Source organism: Onthophagus taurus, chromosome 7 (genome assembly GCF_036711975.1).
Source record: "Onthophagus taurus isolate NC chromosome 7, IU_Otau_3.0, whole genome shotgun sequence".
NCBI lineage: Eukaryota > Metazoa > Arthropoda > Insecta > Coleoptera > Scarabaeidae > Onthophagus > Onthophagus taurus.
The window spans coordinates 20,743,068-20,765,869 of NC_091972.1; the positions used below are offsets into that span (position 1 = coordinate 20,743,068).

The 22,802-nt window shown below is 32.8% G+C and overlaps 1 protein-coding gene across 2 annotated transcripts in view; it reads left to right on the plus strand.

Moving 5' to 3' along the window:
• Positions 1-10,289: 10,289 nt before the first annotated feature.
• The window catches only part of LOC111424621 (stranded at second), a 54,444-nt gene continuing 41,931 nt past the window's right edge, over positions 10,290-22,802 (plus strand). For both annotated transcript variants that reach the window (XM_023058231.2, XM_023058232.2), the window contains exon 1: positions 10,290-10,626. In XM_023058231.2, the coding sequence (XP_022913999.2) occupies positions 10,494-10,626 (133 nt within the window). In that variant the 5' untranslated portion in view covers positions 10,290-10,493. The remainder of the gene's footprint in view (positions 10,627-22,802) is intronic.

The window sequence follows — 22,802 nt, forward strand, 5'->3', positions numbered from 1 at the left end:
TTATAACAACTAACGTATTAAAGAGAAATTATTCGTTATAAACAACTTACTTCAATACAATACATTTATTTTATTTTTCCTTCTTTCTTTCTTGGTTAGTCTCAGCCACGGATTTAGGTATGGGGTTTATGGGCTGCAGTTTAGGACCCCGACCCATCAAGGGGCCCCCTTGCTAATTTAATGATTTAGTTCTTTTCAGAAAATGCAATTTTTCTCGCTTTTTTTCTTATACAACCTCATGCTATGAAATGTTCATCAGATAGAAGAAAATATTCTCTATCAAAATATGCAAAAAACATATCTGTTCCATTTAAGATAACAATGTTGAGTACAGATGTTGAAAAAGACTACAGTAATATAAATAAGAGAAAGATAACTTCAAAATTTTCTGACAAATCAATGGAAAGACACAATTGGAGTTTTAGACAAATTGATCACTGAATTAAATAAAAGAGCTAAACGAGCTAGAATGATTGCGCATGACGATAGATTGTATATTGTGTACTTTAATAATTAAAGTATGTTTACCGATGAAGCAAATTTATTTGTTTTTCAGTGCTACATATGTTTCGGAATTTCTTTCCTTCTTCAGGCACGACGTCAGATCTCAGAGGAACTCCTTTTTATAATTAAAATTCATTTCTACGTTCATCAATAATTTAGGCGTATATGTTTAGGAGTTTATCCCCTGAAAAAATTTGAAATTTCTTAAATGTGAAAAAATGTGAGAATAGTTATTTATGGCTTGAAGAGCATGTCATATTTAAAACAATTTGTTATATCTTGATAAATAAAATCTGGTTTTAACGCAAAAATGTGGTTTATTGAATTAAATTAAGAATTTATCTTTACAAGAAGATGAAAAACTGTAAATGTGATTATTTAGTGAATGTAACTATTTTTATGTATCTATTTTGTATCATCAACTTTGGGAGACTGTCATCGTTAAACATAGTTTAATTATTAAATAAAATTTGCGATGAACACCGAATCTATTATATCTAAAATATATTGTGTACGTTTTCTGGGTTTTCTGTTAGTATATCAACAGGTGTTTATTGTGTTAAATCGTTCTACTTGGATTACGAATTGCGTACAAATTCAAAAAAATTCAGTATTTTGCAGGTTAGTATTTAGTTGTGGATAATGATAAATTTAGCTGTTTTACGTAACATTTATGAATATAATATATGTTTTGGCTTAGATAACGCTCTTTATTTCAGAGGTCTGAAGAGTACCGTCAAAATCAAATGGCACTATAAAAGGCCGCTTATCTACTCCCCTTGTTTATTTACAAGTTCAAGAGTATTTACAAGAATTTAACTTGCACAACGACTTTCAATCGGGTTTACGTAAGGGTCATAGCACGACAACAGCGCTTATTAAGATTACAGATGATATTAGGTATGCTTGCGACAAACGTTGTGTTACCATCCTTGTATTACTTGATTTTAGCAAGGCGTTCGATTCGGTTGATCACGATCTTTTGTTGGCGTCACTAGCTGCCCTTGGATTTACCTCTTCATGTTTATCTTGGTTTCAATCTTACTTTTCCTGTCGTTCCTTGTGTGTGCGTGCTGATTCTGCGCTCTCGTCTGCTTGTGATATTAAATGTGGTGTACCCCAGGGTAGTGTGTTGGGTCCGTTGCTCTTTTCGATTTTCATTAATGCCGTCACCCACTGTATTTCTTGTAATTATCATGTGTATGCTGATGACCTCCAAATTTACACTACGACAACTATTGATGATTTTCCAGAAGCAATTGCACGTCTTAATCATGACCTTTCCAATATTTTGGATTGGTCCAAACGTTATGGCCTTAAATTAAATACTGCTAAAACTCAAGCAAGTGCGTTTGGCAGTCGACCTTTACTGGCAAAGCTGAATGATTTTTCATCCATTCACTTAATGCTTGACGGAGACATTATTCAGCTGTCAGACACGGTTAGAAACCTTGCGGTGGTTATGGATTCTACAATATCCTGGAAACCTCAACTTCAATCCGTCTGCAGAAAGGTCTATCATTGTTTCCACTCACTGAAAAGTCTCCGTTGCTTCCTTCCTCCCATGATCCGTCGTAATCTTTGTTTTTCCCTGATTTTCCCCCATATTGATTATGCTGACATGGCATATCCTAATCTTTCGGTAACACTACGAAACAAACTGCAAAGACTTCAAAACAACTGCATACGGTATACCTTTGATCTCGAGAGATCTCAACACATAACCCCATACCGTAATTATTTGCAGATATTAAGCTGTCAGAACCGTAGATCGTTTCGTATAATAACTATGTTATATACTGTTCTTTACAATCAAACCCCAAGGTATCTGTATTGTATATTTCAACGCTTGTCGTCGTATGGTTTACCCACTAGATCTCAGTTAGATTCTGTGCTCATGTTCCCGACCCATAGTACCGAGATTTACCATAAATCGTTTGCTGTGCAGGCAATAACCCTTTGGAATAGTCTGCCTACTGAGATCCGTAATATTCCTCACCTTGTAACATTTAAAAACCACCTAAAACGTCATTTATTGGCTCTCCAAGTATCTTCCTGACAACTTTTTTTTCTCCCTTTTCTTCTCTTCTTCTACTTTTCTTCTCTTCTCTTCTTCTTTTATTCCAGCAACTATCATTATGCACCGTTTTTAGTGACCATAAGTTTAGCATAGCAGCTTGCCGTTTATTCATAGTTTTTCTTATATAACTTAGTATACTGCTGATTGATTGGGTTGTTTGGAAGATATCGCTTACACGATAAATCGACCCTTTTGCCCCTATTTATGCATTAAGTTAAATGTATACATTTTCTTTAATTTGTAATTTTTGTTTATTATTATGGCAATAAATTTATTTATTATTATTATTATAAAAGGCCGCTTACTGATGCTGGAAAAATTGCAGATAAAATGTTATTGGTGGTTTTACCTTTAGAAAACAATGTACTAACAGACATAGAAGACAATGATGATGACAAAGTGGGAACTTTTTTTTGGAAATGAGGTATTTTCTCCAAATCTAATCAAACCTTATCCTTCGACGTCATGTACCGATGATAAATAATCAAACAGAAGCAGAAAATAATATAGTAACTGATTACCAGATAGACAATAATAGTTTTGTCCCATCAACATCAAATAACGAAGATGGCAATCGCCGTGCTTTTAGATTAAGTTTAAAAAAAGTTTACACCAAATGATGATGAAACTGAAATGAACACATGCAGTAATAATAAGAGTCAGGGTAAAAGTAAGGGTAAAAGTGGAAAACAAAGAAATAAACAAGACTTACGAAAATGGAAAAAGGAGCATAGGGAGGAATTCATGCCAGAATACAACTTATCTTGTAGTCCGGTAGAAGTAGAGTGTAGTGATTGTTCTAGTCCTAGTGACATTTATTTGCATATACTGGGAGATGTAATCGACAACATAGTTTTCCAGAATAATCTGTATGTAACGCAAAATAAGAAAAATCTAGGGCTGATCAAAGATGATCTGCTTTCTTTTATCGAAATAAATTTTTTGATGGCCTATCATCGTTTGCCAGCGTGTAAATAATATTGGAATGCAAGTCCTGATCTAGGTTCACCAATAATACCCGACTGTATGCCACGAAATAGATTTGAAGATATCTTGAGATTTGTTCATTGTAACGACAATGATAATGGCAATACAGATAAAATATACAGGTTTCCCAAAACTCCCGGAAAATTTGAAAATCTGTGGATCACTAAAGAGTCATCAAAACTACATTCTTAGATAGTTTAGAACTTCCATGCAATGTGGAGTTTTATTAGGGGATGACCACCCCTACATTTTTAAATAGTCGAGTTTTACCTTATTTTAAAGGTAATGGAAAAAGAAACACAACCCCATAAACCAAAACTCGATATCTTAATTCTTTCAAGAATTATGTGCGGTTGACTACCAAATGGCAAAATAAAATATTTTCATGTTTGTTTACACGTTTATTACGATTTTTATAACAAATATTCAAATTGTTGACCTTCTTCGGTCTCGCAATGACCCAAACGCTCATAAATGGTATTTTGAACTATCAGGAGCATACCGTAGTGATTCATTAAAAGTGTGATTCTTTTTTTTTCGGTCAGTTCTTGCGCGAAACAGATATCTGCAACTGTTAGAAAATCAGGTGGTTCCAAGTGTACGTGGTGTATGCCCTAATGGTATTAACAATAAGTGGTTCCAACAAGATGGTACTCCTCCTCATTTTCTCTTTTTGATTGGTAGAAGTGGCGAAAATGAGTGGCCACCACGATCTCCTGATCTAATACCACTCGATTTTTTCTTTTGGGGGTTTCTGAAAAGTAAAGTGTATGCAACAAAACTAGAATCAATAAATGATTTGGAAAATTGCATAGTTGAAAAAACCACCAATATCACTAAGGATATGCTCCTGATGGCTCAAAATTCCATTTCTGAGAGTTTGAGTCTATGCGAGACCGAAGAAGGTCGACAATTTGAACATTTGTTACAAAAATTGTAATAAACGTGCAAAAAACATGAAAACATTTTATTTTCCCATTTGGTAATCAACCCCTTATAAGTTTTGGAAGAACTAAGATATCGGATTTTGGTTTATGGGGTCGTGTTTTTATGACTCTTTAGTGATCTCCAAATTTTCAAATTTTTTTCTTCACTCATTCAAAACTTATAGCTACTTTTGGGAAGCCTTGTATAAAGTAAGACCAATGGCAAGAACATTGAATCAAAACTTCCGTAAATGCTACTGAACAACACCTAGAGTAAGTATTGATATTATTGATTAAGACATGGTTTTGTTCAAAGGACGTAATTCATAATACAAAAAAAACAATAAAAAGAAGGTATAAAATTTGGTGCCAAGCAGATCAAAATGCGTATATGTATATCAGACTTTGAAGTATATCAAGGTAAAAATGAAGAGATGCAACAAAAGTTTCAAGATTTTGGCCTTGGTGAACGTGTTGTATTATCTCTAACAAAACCTAATTGGAATAAGAATAAAATTGTCTATGCTGACAATTATTTTATACCCTGCTCCCTATTAGAACAACTTCGACTCAAGAAAGTTTTAGCGTGTGGTACAATTCAACAAAAGAGAATAGGGTTTCCAACGGAAAAAATTGATGAAAATTGATTGAAATAGAGGATTGATTCAATACGCAACTTTTTTGTCTCTTGACATTTTCTCATAAAATTATCACTTTGATCACAAAGCAATAAAATAATACGCAGGCTTGGTAAATTCTTCAGTAAATTAATTCAGAGATTGGTTATTATTAGTGAAAGGAATTATTTTATTTTTTGTGATCAAATTCACAATTTGTTAGTTGTAAAATGTCAAGAGATAAGAAAGTTGCAGATTTTTTTCTTTAGAGGGCTATAATTTGGAGGATAAGGGGTTTTGAACAAAAAGTTATATGAAAGACATTTTTGCTGAAAAATCACCCTTGAAATCTTTCGCATCAATTTAGAAACAAAGAGGTTATGTATTTTGGTGGATATAGTATACCATATTTTAATCTCGTCTGTAGAGCATTGATCGCTCTTTTAAAAGTAATTTTCTCATACAAGTATGTCGGTATATGTGTTGTGACGATTTTATGAAACAAAACTAAACGGTGCAACTCTCTTCTGTGCCACCCAACATCTTTAAGTTTGTGTGAAAATTTGTCATACTTCCGGATTCCAAAAATGAACCTAAGGCAACTATTTTGAACTTTTTGAATGCGATTCGATGAAAGCACATCTATAGCTGGATGATACACAGGCGCCTTAATGTTGAAGTGAGATAGCACAAGAGAAACACATAACTGTTTTGTTAATTTTATTGAAAGAACGGATCGGTGAGGATAAAGTTTTTTTAAACATGAATACGACCTTCTCATGTAAATATTAATTTGAGTTTTAAATCTGAAGGTGTTATCTATTGTTAAACCAAGGCATTTTGCTTCCTTAACAACATTGATTCTTGAACTATTTATATTAATATCAAGATCCAAGTTTAGCCCTGTGACCCCCCTCCCTCTCCCGAAACATACACACGCAGACTTATCAGGATTAATTACATTTTAGTTTATGAAACGTTGCAATGTTAAATATAGTAGACAGGTCCTCATTAATACGCATCTGTGCTAGATTCTTATCATTTGCATGAAAGGACAAATAACACTGTATATCATCAACATATATATTGACTTTACAATATTGCACCCGTCTACTAAACTGCGAAGTGTACAAAGAGAACAAGAGAGGCCCCAACACCGAACCCTGTGGTACACCATTCAAAACTCTAACTGTGTGAGACAAATCATCACCGATGCTTACCTTTTGAGACCTATCACAGAGGTAGTCACCCAACAAAGATACCGCATCACAACTCAGCCCTAAATCATACAGAATCTCACCCAAAACCACGTGATTAACGGTATCAAACGCTTTAGAAAAATCCAGGAAGACCACAGCAGTGTACATTCCAGTGTTCGTGTTCGTAATCTTGTTTATTCTTCTTCCAAATTGGTTTCTGGGTGAATTACATAAAAATAAGGCAGATGGTATAATAAAATATTGCATATTTTGCATATTTGTACAATTTTTTTAGTTGTTGCATAAATTGGCCTTTTACTGCATATTTTGTTATTTTACTAGATTTGTTTCTTGGTGCTTAATAAAATGAATATAATGACTGCATGATTTTTAAATATGCGAACATACCTTTTAGTTTCAAGCAGAATACAGGATATTTTTTAAGGAAATCCCCAACCATAGTTACTGTGGCTGTGTTCAGTGTGATTGAACATTAAGCTACCAATCTATAACAACATTGCCTAAACTGAAATCGTGTCTTGTGTCCCTGTGGATAAAAAGTTATCCCGAACTAAATTTTTTACTTTTTTAAAAATTACGTAACGTTTTAGCCAAAGATTTAAATTAAAAAATTAGAGTTTTCAGCGGAGTTGCCAATGGTTTGATGACAAAGAAACTGTATTTCTCTTAGACTTTTACACTAGAAGTTTAAAAAAAATGGAAAACTGTTAAATTAAAACTAAATAAAGCTATATTAAATTGGATGTCCCATTTTCTTGGGATATCTGTTTTATAGTCTCAGATTTAAATTTTTAATCCGTTAGAGTATCTATGGCTAACTTTTTGAATTATTCTTTTTTAAGATATCGTGTGAGAGGAAGTACAAAAATGTGATAGAAATAGATTGATAACAACTATAAGAAAGGTATATTTTTGCATATTTCCACATACTTTTGCATATTTTTTACATATTTCGGATAAAAAGCTTGCATATTTATGCGCATATTTCCTATAATTTGACTGCACACAAATCGGAGCTCTAATCATCAGTTAGGCACAACATTGCAGTTGTACAACTATAGCCACTACGAAAGCCAGACTGCTCCTGAGGCAACAAGCTATTACTCTCCATGTAACTGCTGCTATATAACTTTTTCAAGCACCTTAGATAACGTTGGAAGAATTCTTATTGGTCTAAGATCTTTCAATTGCTTGGGATCATCAACCTTTGCCAAAGGAATAATTATCCCTTGCTTCCAAAGCGTAGGAAATTTACTCTCCGAAAGACAACAATTGAGAAAATGAGTCAGATACGGCAAAATCAACAGAGAGCAGAGACGTATCATTCCTATGGAAATATCATCACATCCAACTGAAGCGGATGTGATAGAAGCCAGAATAGACCGCACCTCTGCCTCACTTATATTTTTAAATACAAATTAATATTGACATGCATTATGCTTATAAAAATCCAAATTAACAGACGGCAAACTATCCACAAGGTCGTTTACACTATCTACATAATAACTGTTAACACGGTCAGGGTCCTGAAAATGCGACGGTAAGGATAACGCCCTACCGTCCTGAGCTTTATATTATCTGTCAACCAAGGACAGCCAATAATGACTGGTAAGTGGTCAGAGTTAAGCTCTGTGAGCTCAGTGTTGTTAAATACCCGGGTATTTATTTTCAAGGGTAAATTTCCTGGATATATACCTGGGGGTATTTACCCAAGATGGATATTTAGAGGTATTTATAAAATTTAATTTAAATTGAGTTGATGGCAGTTTTGCAAGCACTTCAACGATGCAGAGTCGATTATCGATATACCAAACTTATTTATAACATCTCAAGAATGAAGTACTGAAGAGAGTAGAAGTAGTAAAGTACTGATTGTGAGTAAAACAAGGCGATACACTATTGAACCCAAATTGTTCATCACAGTTCTCAGAGTGCAGTTAAACAACTGGATTGGACCTAAGAAGGCATAAACATTGATTGCAAATGCTTAAGTAATTTGCGCTACGCGGACGATATAGTTCTCATACCGGATAGCCTTGGAGAGATTAAACTAATGCTGAACGACTTAAAGGAGGTGTGTGCAAGAGTCGGACTAAATATCAACGAGACGAAATTAAAATTTATGATAAATCTTTTTCCCAGCTCTAACATCAACATTGGGGATAATGAAATTGAGAGGGTTGCCAGCTATCTATGTATATCTTGGCTATGAGGTTCGTGTATCGAGAGATAATCAAACAAGCGAACTAAGCAGAAGGATCACACTCGTATGGGCCACCTGCGGGAAACTTAGAGACATCTTCAAGAGAAAAGGTCAAGAAAGACCTTCAATCAATGCGTGTATCCGGTTATGACATAAAGCTCCGAAACATTAACATTAACGGTAGCCACTGCCAGGAGGATCCAAGTAACACAAAGATAGTTGGAGAGGTTGATCCTGGTCTAAGTCTGAGGGACTACATACGAAATGAAGACCTATGAAGAAGGCGTAAATGATGTGATCAACATTGTGTTGCTTGAGTGGAGACCGCGAGCGAACAGACTAAGTAGACGTCAAAAGAATGACCAATAATTGGATTCAGACGGCACAGAATAGAATCGAATGGAACAGAATAGGGGAGGTCTATGTCCAACAATGGACGCAGAGGGCAGCTTGATGATGATAATCATAACAACTTGATCTAATCTAAATTACGACAGATTCGTTTAATGATGTACACTGTTTGGGTATTTACCCTGGGTCAGGGTAAATACCCGGATAAACCCGCCGAGTATTTACCCAGCGCCCATTACTGTTAATGATGCATTTTCTATTTAAATCTACAACATTTTTAGTACAACTCGTAAACATTCCGTGATTTCAACTCAACTATTAAAAAAGTTATGAATTTTACTACTTAAACGTAAATACTTTCTCATTTTAGCATGGTTATTCAAATTAACAGCAGCAATCAAGCTTTCTAAAGGTTTTAAAGACTACAAAAGGTGTCTGTCTATTCAATTTAAACCACTATATCATTTATAATTGACAGAACATATTTAATCAATCCTGATTATTTCCCAACAAATTCATTAAAGGCTATTTTAACACAAAACCGATTGATTTTGAATTTAATATTGATATAAAATCTAATTTTAAGTATCTGTCTTGAGCTAATGAATAAACACGTATTGTGTTTCGAGTTCAAGCCTAAACAGGTGTGAAGGTAAAGGCGTATATGCGAGGCTGACCTCAAAACACGATTTTTCGAACGGTCCGAATGTCTACGAAGAACCTGGCCAATGGCTCGACCAGTGAGTCTTCGCGTCGAAGGAAAAGAAGGAGGAACAGTGCCCCCGAAGAAAGTAAGGTAATCGGAGGAGAGACTACCTGCTGTTCCGAATTCCAAACGGCATTGCGGTTTATAATACCAAATTTACGAATAACATCAAATTTGAATCATACTTTTCTTCGCGTTTCGAAATTATTTTAGAGCGATTTCTTAATATGATGGCTTAAAAGGGATTAAAAACGATTTCGTCGTTGAAATGGGAGCAAAGAAAACTGTTGTTTTGGCTACGTTTCGAAATTTTTTTTAGTTTAGTCTTCGATTCGAATTCGAGACAAGGCTTAGACAATGAAAATTACGTAACAAAACCTAAAAGACCGGTTCCACGCAGTGTATAAGTCGACCTGAAGGAAGGAGAGGGTCTTTTCTGTGTCCGTAGGGACCTTGATGGTTGAGGGCCAAAATGCTATAAATATAGATAAGAAGAGGATACTTAAAAAATTCTTCTACAAAAATTCTTAAAATTTTTCTTCTTTCCTCATCAAGATTAATTCAAAAAAATCTAACAAATAAATATTTTAATTAAGCTTTAATAAATTTCTTCTTCTCAACGAATAGATTTATTTACCTGGCTTAGGAGAAGGTGTGTGTTGAGGTTGCGAGAAGAGATTTCCCCAGACGTCCCAACAGTAGAGTTGAGACCACGAAACGTACATCGAATCCAACCAGTTCACCACGAAGAATGAAACGGTGACGACGTTTCACACCAGCGTTCTTAACGCCAATGTACTTATTACGTGTTATTTTCATTTCGAGTGAAGTTTCATTCATAAACATTTTGATTAAACGGAACTTAATCAATTAATTCTAGTGATACACATTTTTGAATCATGAGGAACAATATTTTAGTATTCTGCTTGTATACGTTGGTGTTTATGAGTTGTCGGGAAGTGTTTGGAAATTTTAATGCGGCAAATGATTGCGAAGATACTGAATGTGGAAGTAATAATAAGAACAGTGATGGTAAGGGGATTGTTTTAATAAAAAAAATATTTATTTGTATTAGTTTCGAGTTCTTCGGCGATTCTTCGCACGGTAAATTCTTTCTAATTCTAACAGTATTTTCCTCTCTCTTTGGTTTCGTTTGAACTTGATGAATAATTCGGTTTGAACAATTTGGTTTTAAGAATAATTTTGATTTAACAAGTAATACTTCATTAGCAACATCAATAAGGAACGATCGATTTTTTAGAGCCGCATTTATCTATATGGGGCAAAGGTTATTTTGAGAAGAATTTTGTGTAAAAATCTTCTTGAACTGTTTTGACATCATAATTTATTTTAAATGTTTCTAAAGAATCACATAAGGACTGTGGAGAAAGCTAAGTTGATATAAATCGTTATTGTTTAAAAGTTTTAATCTAGAAATTTTTCTTGGATCATTAAATCTTAATTAAAAATTAATTGAAAATATATTATAATAATTAATTCAATCTTAATTTATTAATTAACCATGCTGCTTTAAAACTAAAAAGTGATAAAATGTTTTAAAATTGATTTTTTTATCTAACTTTAACAAGATTTAATATGCAGAGGAAATTAAAAAAGTTATTTTAGTGACACTTAAACTAGATTAAATTTGCTTTAAAATACTTTTTTCTTCATATCAATATGTCAATTAGTTATTGAGATACGATTTTTTAAATTCGACACTTATCTAACGTACAAGATTTAATATACAGAGTTGAATTTAAAAATACGTTACCACCAAATTTATGGAAATTAAAACAATATTTTTGTGGCACTTAAACTTGATTAAATTTGCTTCAAAATGTTTTTAATTTCATATCAATATCCCAATTAGTTATTAAGATACGATGTTTTAAATTTGAAATTTTATATCTAACCTACAAAATTTAATGAACAGACTTGAATATAAAAACAAATTGCAACCAAATTTATGGAAATTAAAAAAGTTATTTTAGTGACACTTAAACTAGATTAAATTTGCTTTAAAATACTTTTTACTTCATATCAATATCTCAATTAGTTATTGAGATACAATTTTTTAAATTCGACACTTATCTAACGTACAAGATTTAATATACCAGAGTTGAATTTAAAAATATGTTGCCACCAAATTTATGGAAATTAAAAAATTATTTTTGTGGAACTTAAACTTGATTAAATTTGCTTCAAAATGTTTTTAATTTCATATCAATATCCCAATTAGTTATTAAGATACGATGTTTTAAATTTGAAATTTTATATCTAACCTACAATATTTAATGAACAGACTTGAATATAAAAACAAATTGCAACCAAATTTATGGAAATTAAAAACGTTATTTTAGTGACACTTAAACTAGATTAAATTTGGTTTAAAATGCTTTTTACTTCATATCAATATCTCAATTAGTTATTGGGATACGATTTTTTAAATTCGACACTTATCTAACGTACAAGATTTAATATACAGCGTTGAATTTAAAAATATGTTGCCATCAAATTTATGGATATTAAAAAATTATTTTTGTGGCACTTAAACTTGATTAAATTTGCTTTAAAATACTTTTTTCTTCATATCAATATCTCAATTAGTTATTAAGATACGATTTTTTAAATTCGACACTTATCGAACGTACAAGATTTAATATACAGAGTTGAATTTGAAAATACGTTGCCACCAAATTTATGGAAATTAAAAAAATATTTTTGTGGCACTTAAACTTGATTCAATTTGCTTTAAAATGCTTTTTACTTCATATCAATATCTCAATTAGTTATTGAGATACGATTTTTTAAATTCGACACTTATCTAACGTGCAAGATTTAATATACAGAGTTGAATTTGAAAATACGTTGCCACCAAATTTGCCACATAAACTTGATTAAATTTGCTTTAAAATGCTTTATTTCATATCAGTATCTCAATTACTTATTGAGTTACTCCTCTTCTTTATCATTTCCCCTAGATGCCATTACAGCGTTGGGGTGATGTTGGGATTCTCTATCTATATTTTAAAACTACGTCCGTTCCTTGTCATATTCTTCACTTCCTCCTCTCTTGCACATTATCTCCTGCATTCCATCCTCCTATTTTATCCTTGGCCTGCCTCTCCTTCGTGTTCCAAGTATTGCCATTTCCATTACTCTTTTGGCATTCTGACTAGGTGTCTATAGTCCATACCGTGTCCATACATATTTGTTTTCTATTTGAATTATCAGCGTATTTGTTCTAAATCGTCTCTTATAGTTTTGTTTCTAATTCGATCCATGGCGAGGTGAACATAAGAATTAAATAGTATGTGAATCACAATAGTAGGCGGCCACCGAGAATTGTATCATCTGACAATGACCGAACTATCCAAAGGGAAAACTATTAGGATCCAACAGGAAGACCCACACACTTCGTTTATTTTATCAAAATGTGCAAAGACTACAAATAAAAACTTACCAATTATACACAGCTACAAATTCTGCCGATTTTGATACACTACAAACTCTGAGTTGCTGCCTACTACATTTAATGTAATTAGAAATCATCGTAATCACCGTCTCGTGGATAGAAGACTTGTGGTGGCGTTCTTATTGCGTGCAGTCAGCAAATCAAATTGTTCAACTGTGATGTGTCCGATATTTCAAATCTTGCCCCGCTGATTGATGTAGTCGTTGGTAAATGTGCCTATTTCTCGATCAGCATATTTATTATTACAGCTTATACCTTCTTATACCTTCTGATGTTTCGCTGCTGTGGAAAAATATTACTATAACATCTATAACGTTATTGACAAACATGTACCCAAATATTCCTTGTCGCCGTCGAAATTTTCTCTATGGTTTACTGAAAGTACTAAAGGTCTATTGAAAGTAAAGAGATAGTATATTAAGAAGTGGAAGAGATCTAAACAACTACCATACTACGATAAATATGTTAGATTGCATCGTTTAGCCAAGGATGCAATTGATTCTGATTATCAGTCTCATCTGATAATCGTGTTTTTCTTGAACAAAACTGTAACACAAGTGACTCTCGTAACTTATGGAAGCGCTTAAAAAGATACAATGTTATTAATTCATCTTCTGCTGTTTTGCCGGGTAGCTTAACTGATCCTGAAATGGTCAATAAATTTTTTGTTGATTCTGCTCAAAATGTTCTGGTTCCTCCTAATCAGGATTTGTTGAGTTATTATCGTGACAATAGGATGGGTAGTGTGAATGGTGACTTGACGCTTGAGCCTGTCTCAGCTAATAAAATTGAGAATTTGTTATCATCCTTAAAATCAGGTGGTATTGGTTCTGATGGGATTTCTTTGGATATGATAAGGTTGTGCTGTCCTCGCATACTTGACGTTTTGTGTCACATATTTAATGTCTGTCTCCGGGAGTCTGTATTTCCATCTGCCTGGAAGTATGGTCTTGTAACTCCAGTACCAAAGACAAAATCTGTAAAGGTTCTGAAGGATTTACGGCCTGTGACAATACTTCCAGCGTTGTCCAAGGTACTTGAGAGAGTGATTGTTGAACAGCTTTGTGGCCACTTGAATGAGAATAATATTCTACCTGACAGACAATCGGGTTTTAGAAGACACTATAGCTGTGCTGCTGCGCTGTTGGACCTTACTGATGACGTCTTTAGGTCTCTTGATGAGGGAAGGTCGACAATGTTGATTCTTTTGGACTTCACTAAGGCTTTTGACATTTTAAATCATGATCTATTGCTGTCAATCTTACATTACATTGGAATTAGTGGTGCGGCTGTTGAGTTGTTTCGGAATTATCTTCAGGATAGGCGGCAGTCAGTTAGGGTGAATGGTATAATCTCGTCTTCTATGGCAATTGCATCTGGTGTGCCACAGGGGTCCATCTTGGGTCCCATACTTTTCACAATTTTTACTTGTAATTTGTTTTCTGATTTAAGTGCCCTGTCGTATCATTTGTACGCGGATGATGGGCAGCTGTACTGTAGCTTCTTTCCACATGAGCTGCCGGATGTATGTAGTCGAGTAACTGGTGAATTGCAGCAACTGTGTGCTCGCATTGAGCAACATTCATTGCTGATTAATCCTAATAAAACGCAAGGTATCTTGTTTACCAAAAGGGGTGCGTTACATGTTGATAGAGTTAACATTAATATTGATATTTTAAATCAGCCATTAATATTTGAAACTTCTGTTAGAAGCCTGGGTGTGGTGATTGATGAGCAGCTGTCTTTTTGTGGTCATGTGAGTATGCTTTGTGGTAGGGCATTTGGATCGTTGAAGACGCTTTATGGTAACAGGAATATTCTTTCTTGTGAATTGAAACGACTCTTGTGTGATTCACTAGTTCTTTCCCATTTTAATTATTGTAGTGCTGTGTTTAGTCCGTGTTTATCGTATGACAGTGCTCGTAGGGTGCAAGTAGTTCAAAACTCTTGCTTACGTTTTATTTATGGTATCGGGCGTAGAGAGCATATTTCTGATAAGCTATTGCTCTGTAGGTGGCTGAATATGGGACAGAGATTCACTATTCACTATCTGTGTCTGGTATATTCAGTGTTATTTCATGGGAAGCCTCCTTATTTGGTTAATAAAATAAAGTTCAGGACTGATGTTCACCACCTTAATTTGAGGCATCGTTCCTGTGTTACCATTCCTAGGCACAAATCTACCAAATTTAAGCAATCGTTTTCGTATCAAGTGGCTAGGATGTGGAACGTGATCCCTGATTCCGTGAGGTGTGCTGGCTCTATCGCGAAATTTAGATTTTTAGTGTTGCGAGACAGGTTGTATGGTCGACTATAGGTTTTTCGTGCTTGGTTAGTTTTGTTTTAATGATTATGAAATTTGGTACTATGTAAATAAGTTTCATTATTGCTCAGTTTTTTCTATTTTTTATTTTATATTATGCATTTTTATTTTGTTTGTTTATTCTTTTTTTTTTTTTGTCTCACGGTGGAAGTTAAACCAGATTTTTATCTGTTCTTTCACCATTTGTGCTAATATATCTAATTGAGTTATTATTGATTAATTTAATTATTTTATAGATTTGTATTTTTTTTATTGAATATTATGAATTGTATTTGTTTTTTTTTGGTTTGTTGTATCATGTGTTGGCACAATAAATAATAATTATTATTATTATTATTATTATTATCTCGTGAATACCGAAAATTGTATATCCACCGACCCCAAACATTTCTGGCGTTACGTGAACCAAAAGGAATACGCAATTTACCACGTAATTGCGTATTCCAGGCTGTATGACCTTTGCTGGTTTCGAGATCTTTGATCCCCTGGGAATGTGCAGGCCTTCCTGCACCAACAACTATCAATAACTGTAACCAGCAAGTCAACAGTCCTGGATCCCTACATTATTCCACTTTCAGACGAGGAAGTAGGAAAAAGTTTTATTATTAAAGATTGTGCACCCTTCCTCAGCAGACCTTTAACCTTTATATTCAATTTATGCTTAAAAACTAAAACATTTCCTGCAACATGGAAAAAAACTCGGATAACGTCGGTTTTTAAAAATGGAGACAGATTTAGTATTGAAAAGTACCGACCTACTAGCATTTTGAACAATTGCTCAAAGGTCTTCGAGATATTACTATACTCCAAAATGAGCTACTTTGTTTGCCTATATACATCTGATCATCAGCACGGATTTATGACTGGTCGTTCAACTATGACTAATTTAGCAGAGGTAACGCAGTTCATCAGCGAGCACATGGATAAACGACAACAAGTTGATATAATTTACACAGATTTTAGAAAGGCATTAGATAGATTAGATCATGGAATACTTCTTTCTAAACTCTGCAGGCTTGGATTTATCTATGATCTACGGAGGATTTTATCTCTCCAATCTGATACGTTCACTGCTGGCTCTGGTGTTCCACGGGGTTCCAACCTAGGTCCCCTTCTTATCAATGTTTATCTGAATGATCTATTACAACGACTTGATTGTAATGTGCTTGTTTACGCCGATGACTTAAAGGTGTAACATTCCCTGAAGACTGTGTTATGTTGCAGCGCAATCTGAACATGATCAGTTCCTGGTCTGTACAGAATGGAATTGATCTTAATATAGCAAAATGCGTTGTCGTATCACAAGGTGTAATAACCCAATAACGTTTAACTATTATGTGGGAGCTGAAGCAATACGCTATTCGAGATCTGAGTGTCTTATTCGATGACCAGTTGCAATTCAAAGACCATGTTAACGCTATAGTAAAGTCAGCCTCTGGTGCATTGAGTTTTATCATCAGACAATGTAACCAATTTAACAACGTAGCCGAATTAACAGTAATTTTCTATGCGTTTGTTCGTACTAAATTGTAATATGGTTTCCTGGTTTGGTATCCTTGTTATACTTCTCACCAGCTCATGTTCGAGAGAGTGCAGAAGAGGTTCTTAAAATACTTACATTTTAAAACAGGTGGTTAGTATCCGTTGTTAACTTCGTTGCGTTATTGGAAGAATTTAACTTTTCATCTTTGAGCAATCCTAAAGAAGATGCTAGTAGAAATTTTTTATCGAATATCGCCAATTGTAGTGTCGGCTCGCCTTCAGTTCTTGCTCGAATTAGATTCATTCTATTTCTCTGTCTATTGTTCCATTCTCAGTAAAAATGGTGACCAAGTATTCAAATTTATCCACAATTTCCAGTCTCTCCTCACTTATCATCATATTTATGTTTTTATCCTTTTCCCCTTTAGTTATATCTATAATCTTGATTTTCCCTATGTTTATTTGCATTCCCTTTTCACCCAAACAGGTTTTCGAAGAGGCAATTTTTCTTGGTAATTCTGTTTTCGTACTTGCTATCAGCATTATATCGTCTGCATACACCAGGTTAAAGATCTTTGGTGTTAATTTGTAATAACCTATTGTGGAAAGTCTTGTTCTTGTTTTAGACTTCTTAATTATTTGATCCATAAAAATCACAAATAGTAATGGTATTAGTGTTTGGACATTTCTCCATTTAGCCTGACACACCCTTTTACCTTACTATATACTAGTGATTGAACGGATAGTGATTTTGCGAAAACCCGGATACCGGATATTCAGCAACCCCTCCGGCCGGATATCCGGTTATCCGGAATATCTATCCGGCCATTATGGTTATAAATTCTGGTACATTTTTGAAGTGATACCCTACATTGCCACATTTTAATAGAATTTAAATGAAATTAATAAGAAAGCTGATAAGATATGTTAACTTATTATTTATTATTTTATTATTATATTTTTTTATTATTACTATTTGGATCCAAGATACAAAATGAACTTTTTTGATGCTGATTTAATTAACGAAGCAACTCTAAAAAGAGGATACTTTAATTAATAATTGGCGATATTTCCACAAGGATCCTTCAAGAAATGAATTTTATAGCGAATTTTGAAAGTTATCGATGAAAATTGCAACATCGAAAATTTTATAAAAACTTCAAATATTGTTTTCTCAAAAACTAAAAGTTATTTTTCAAAGCGTGTTGGTTCATTGGAAAGAGGACAGTTTTATTAACACTTTGGGACATTTTCATACTCATATTCCAAGAAATGGATTTTATACGAATTTTTAAAACATAATCGGCGAAAAATACAAAATTTGAAAAAATTGGCGATCATTTCAAACATTTATTTCTCAAAAACTAAAAGCGACTTTTCAAAACGACTTATTGCATTAAAAAGAGGATACTTTAAATAATAATTGGTGATATTTCCACAAGGATCTTTCAAGAAATAAATTTTATAGCGAATTTTGAAAGTTATCGATCAAAATTGTAACATCAAATTTTTTTTAAAAACTTCAAATATTGTTTTCTCAAAAACTAAAAGTTATTTTTCAAAACGTGTTGGTTCATTGAAAAGAGGACACTTTTATTAACAGTTTGGGAAATTTTCATACTCCTATTCCAGAAAATTGATTTTATACGAATTTTTAAAACATAATCTGCGAAAAATACAAAATTCGAAAAAATTGGCGATCATTTCAAACATTTATTTCTCAAAAACTAAAAGCGACTTTTCAAAACGACTTATTGCATTAAAAAGAGGATACTTTAATTAATAATTGGTGATATTTCCACAAGGATCCTTCAAGAAATGAATTTTATAGCGAATTTTGAAAATTATCGATGAAAATTGCAACATCGAAAATTTTATCAAAACTTCAAATATTGTTTTCTCAAAAACTAAAAGTAATTTTTCAAAACGTGTTGGTTTATTGGAAAGAGGATACTTTTATTAACACTTTGGGACATTTTCATACTCATATTCCAAGAAATGGATTTTATACGAATTTTTAAAACTTAATCGGCGAAAATTGCAGAATTCGAAAAAACTGTTGATTATTTCAAAAATTTATTTCTCAAGAACTAAAAGTGATTCTTCAAAACGGCTGTTTGCATTAAAAAGAGGATACTATAATTAATAATTGGTGATATTTCCACAAGGATCCTTCAAGAAATTAATTTAATAGCGAATTTTGAAAGTTATCGATAAAAATTGCAACATCGAAAATTTTATAAAAACTTCAAATATTGTTTTCTCAAAAACTTAAAGTTATTTTTCAAAACGTGTTGGTTCATTGGAAAGAGGACACTTTTATTAACACTTTGGGACATTTTCATACGTATATTCCAAGAAATGGATTTTATACATAAAATTTTATACATTAAATTGTCGATTATTTATTTCTCAAAAACTAAAAGCGATTTTTCAAAACGGCTTGTTGCATTAAAAAGAGGATGCTTTAACTAATAATCGAAAGTAATAACAGCGACAGTTCTGTTAGTAACGAATGTGATGATGAATTACAAACGAAGAGAAGAAAACTAGACGAAACTGCAACAAGAGATTTTATATATCGTATTGGGATTGTTACAAAAAGGTTGTTGATGACAAACCTGATATAAATAAAGTTGTATTCAATGAAAAAAGACCTATTTGGGTTGAACTTGATTATTATCTGCAGTATCCAATACCTAAAAGAGATACTAATTCCTGTGAATGGTGCACTGAGGGAAAGAAAAATTTATTCTTGAATGTATTTCTTAGGAACAAGTATAAGATACTCTTAAAACAAAAATATTTTTTTGTTTTAAAAATAGAAATATTCTTAGCATCGAAGAATATCAATTTTTTGTAACAAAAAATTCATTCTTGCATCAATAATTTATAATACTCAAATGAGGAATTATACAAGATTGTTGTTACATGAATAAGTTTTATAAAAAGAAAGATACGTTATTCTTGACCTAAGAAATCTATTCTCGATACGAAAATGGGGTTGTTGACGCAACACTGATACTCTTTTTCAAGATTATTGATTTACTTTCACTAAGAATTCATTTTCTTCAGAATCAAAAATATTTGTATACTTGCTTTGAGAATATGTGGTTTTTCTTCACTCAACAAAATGATCTTCTTGTGGATATACAAGAATATGATAAGCTTGAGCCAAGAGTAATAATCTTCGTTCAAGAATATATTTCTCTCAGTGTGGAGTACTAAGTAATAGGGTTTTCATATCCGGCAACTACCCGGCCGGATTTAAAAAATGGCCAGATAGGCCGGATACCGGATAGTTGCCGGATATCCGTTCCACCACTACTATATACACTTTCAATTGTTCTTTGTAATTTTTTGTTTATATATAACGCTCTTAAGGATTTCCATATTTCTTCTTTTGGTACTCTTTCAAAAACTGCTGTTAGGTCCACAAATGCTAGGTACATGTCCTTACCCATTTCCATTATTTTATCTATTAATGTTCTGATTATATGAATAAATGTTGGTCTTGTGTCTGCTTGGTGAGTCGAATGGCCACTTCTTCCTCTTCCAATTTATCTTCTGCTTCCTTTCTTAGGCATTTTTAAGTATATTTTTAGAGCGAATACTACTTTTTGCTTATATGATTCCTACATCTCTTTCTTCAACTTATCCCCACCCTTCTTTAGTAACTCCAGACCTATATTATCTATTCCCGCCACCTTATTAAGACACGATTATTTAATTTGACACCTGTTATCTAAATAACAAGATTTAACATACAGAATTAAATTTAAAAATGTGTTGCAGTTAAAAATTTATTCTTGTAACACTTAAACCGGATTAAATATGCTTTAAAATGCTTTTCATTTCATATGGATATCTCAATTAGTTTTTGAGATACAAAGTACGTCTTTGAATTACTTGCTTATGTTTACCTTTTACTACTTGAATACATATACTACTTGAAGCAGTGCCTAACTAACAATAAGTACACCTCTTAAAGATGAGTACGCATTTATATTAATATTAATAATATTTTTTTCTTGAAGAACCACATGATCTAATACTAAATCTTAAATGACCTTTAAAAAACAACTCTAACCAATCTCGAAACGTGTCCTTATACTTGCAAATTAACACGTAAACCCATTTATAAGAAGTGCGAGTTCCTTTTTGAGTCACAAGGTTGCTACATTATGGTACTTTTCCAGTGGGTGAAGTTTTTAGACATTAAAAAGTGGTTAATTAAGTCCCAAGAGTGTATTTAGGCCCGTGCACTTACTAATTAGTAAAACAAACTTGTATTAATTTATTTATTTTAGTTGAGCAAAGTAATTAAAACCTTGTGGGTCGAGATGACTAATATTTAAAAATATTAAGAAATGGTTAATCATACATCTATAATTAAAAGGTTGTAGGTTGTAATTGACTTTTATCTATAAACGCCGACGCTTTTTCAATATAACGAAGCTAAATATAATGAGTTTCAAGAAAAAATAGAAATATCTATTAAGGAAGTTGAAGGACTAAATAGACCTATTAACTGTTAAAAATGGGATCGTTTTAAATAAAAAAATCACCGTTAAAACTAATTATCTCTATTCCGCAATCCCGAACGATTCTATATTATGTATACAGAGGAGATCATTGCCCGTGACTTGTATATTTTATTTTGTTAAGAGATAATTGTAAGCTTCCTATTTTTACTGTTAACAAAACACAGGATGAACTTAAATTCAAATCCAGGTTAACATATATTTTAAATTTATTTTTAAAAGATATCATTTAACGTAATTAGAATGGAAATCTAAGTAGGAAAAAAGCTATTTTAAGCCACTTTCTTCATTATTTCTTTTTTCAACGTTGATAACACCGATAAAACTTTTACCGTGCTGTTGTGAGTTTTTTTTAGGTCAGAACCTGATATACATACAAACACAATACCAAGTGGAGCAGTTAAGAAAATTTCAATGCTCATTTCTAATTTATAATTTTAATCGAAGAATTTACAAACCAAAATTTGCCACTAATTAACCACGAAACAGAATTCCTTTTTATTAGTTTTGTTGTCGGTCATAGAGAAATCTCTTTCGACCTTAATGGATGATATTGTCATAGAAAGTGAGTTGATAACCGTGGTAATAAATGCGACAAACGGACTGTTTTTCCCATAATGCGTATGTACATAATAGGTGAAATGCATCTGTACTAATAGATCGATTGAATATTAATGAAAGCGAAAGCTAAAACTGAAAACTTTCTTTCAATAAATTCGTTTTGTTTTATTTTATTTTTTCAATTGTAACAAAAAAGGTGAAATAATTTAAAATTAATTGAATTAATGGAAGAAATATCTCCATTTGGTATCGTTTTTTATAATAGAATAAAGGGGTAGAGGAGTTAGGTGAGTTTATATACGGCATTTGCGGTTGATGTGACAATTATAATATTAGTTGCGCCACCGGCATTTTAATCGTGTATAGAAAATTTAAAGCCGATGACCTTATGGTATTATTTTACTGTTAACTATGAAGTATTGCGTTAACTATCTGAAATGATTTCGAATGCATTAAACTCACTCAAAGGTTTGCGTTATAATGGTTACAAGTTTGTTCAGAAATTAAGGAAGACGATGGGCGTTCATACTGGAACAAGATTAAGAAAATCATCAAATACAAGAAATCCTGCCCGATTCCAACACTAAAGTACAACAACGCCGAGTTAGTATCTGACCTATAGAAATGCAACGCTATGGCAGAATATTTTCTAGACACATCCACACCGAGAGAAAACTCATGATTCAACAAAGAAGATCACAATTTTATCTATAATTGTTACGCAGGCTATTTAAGAGCACCCATACATATCAATTCTTTCTCAGATATTAGCGAAGTCGAATACTATATACATATTCATAGAGGAAAAACCACACCTGGG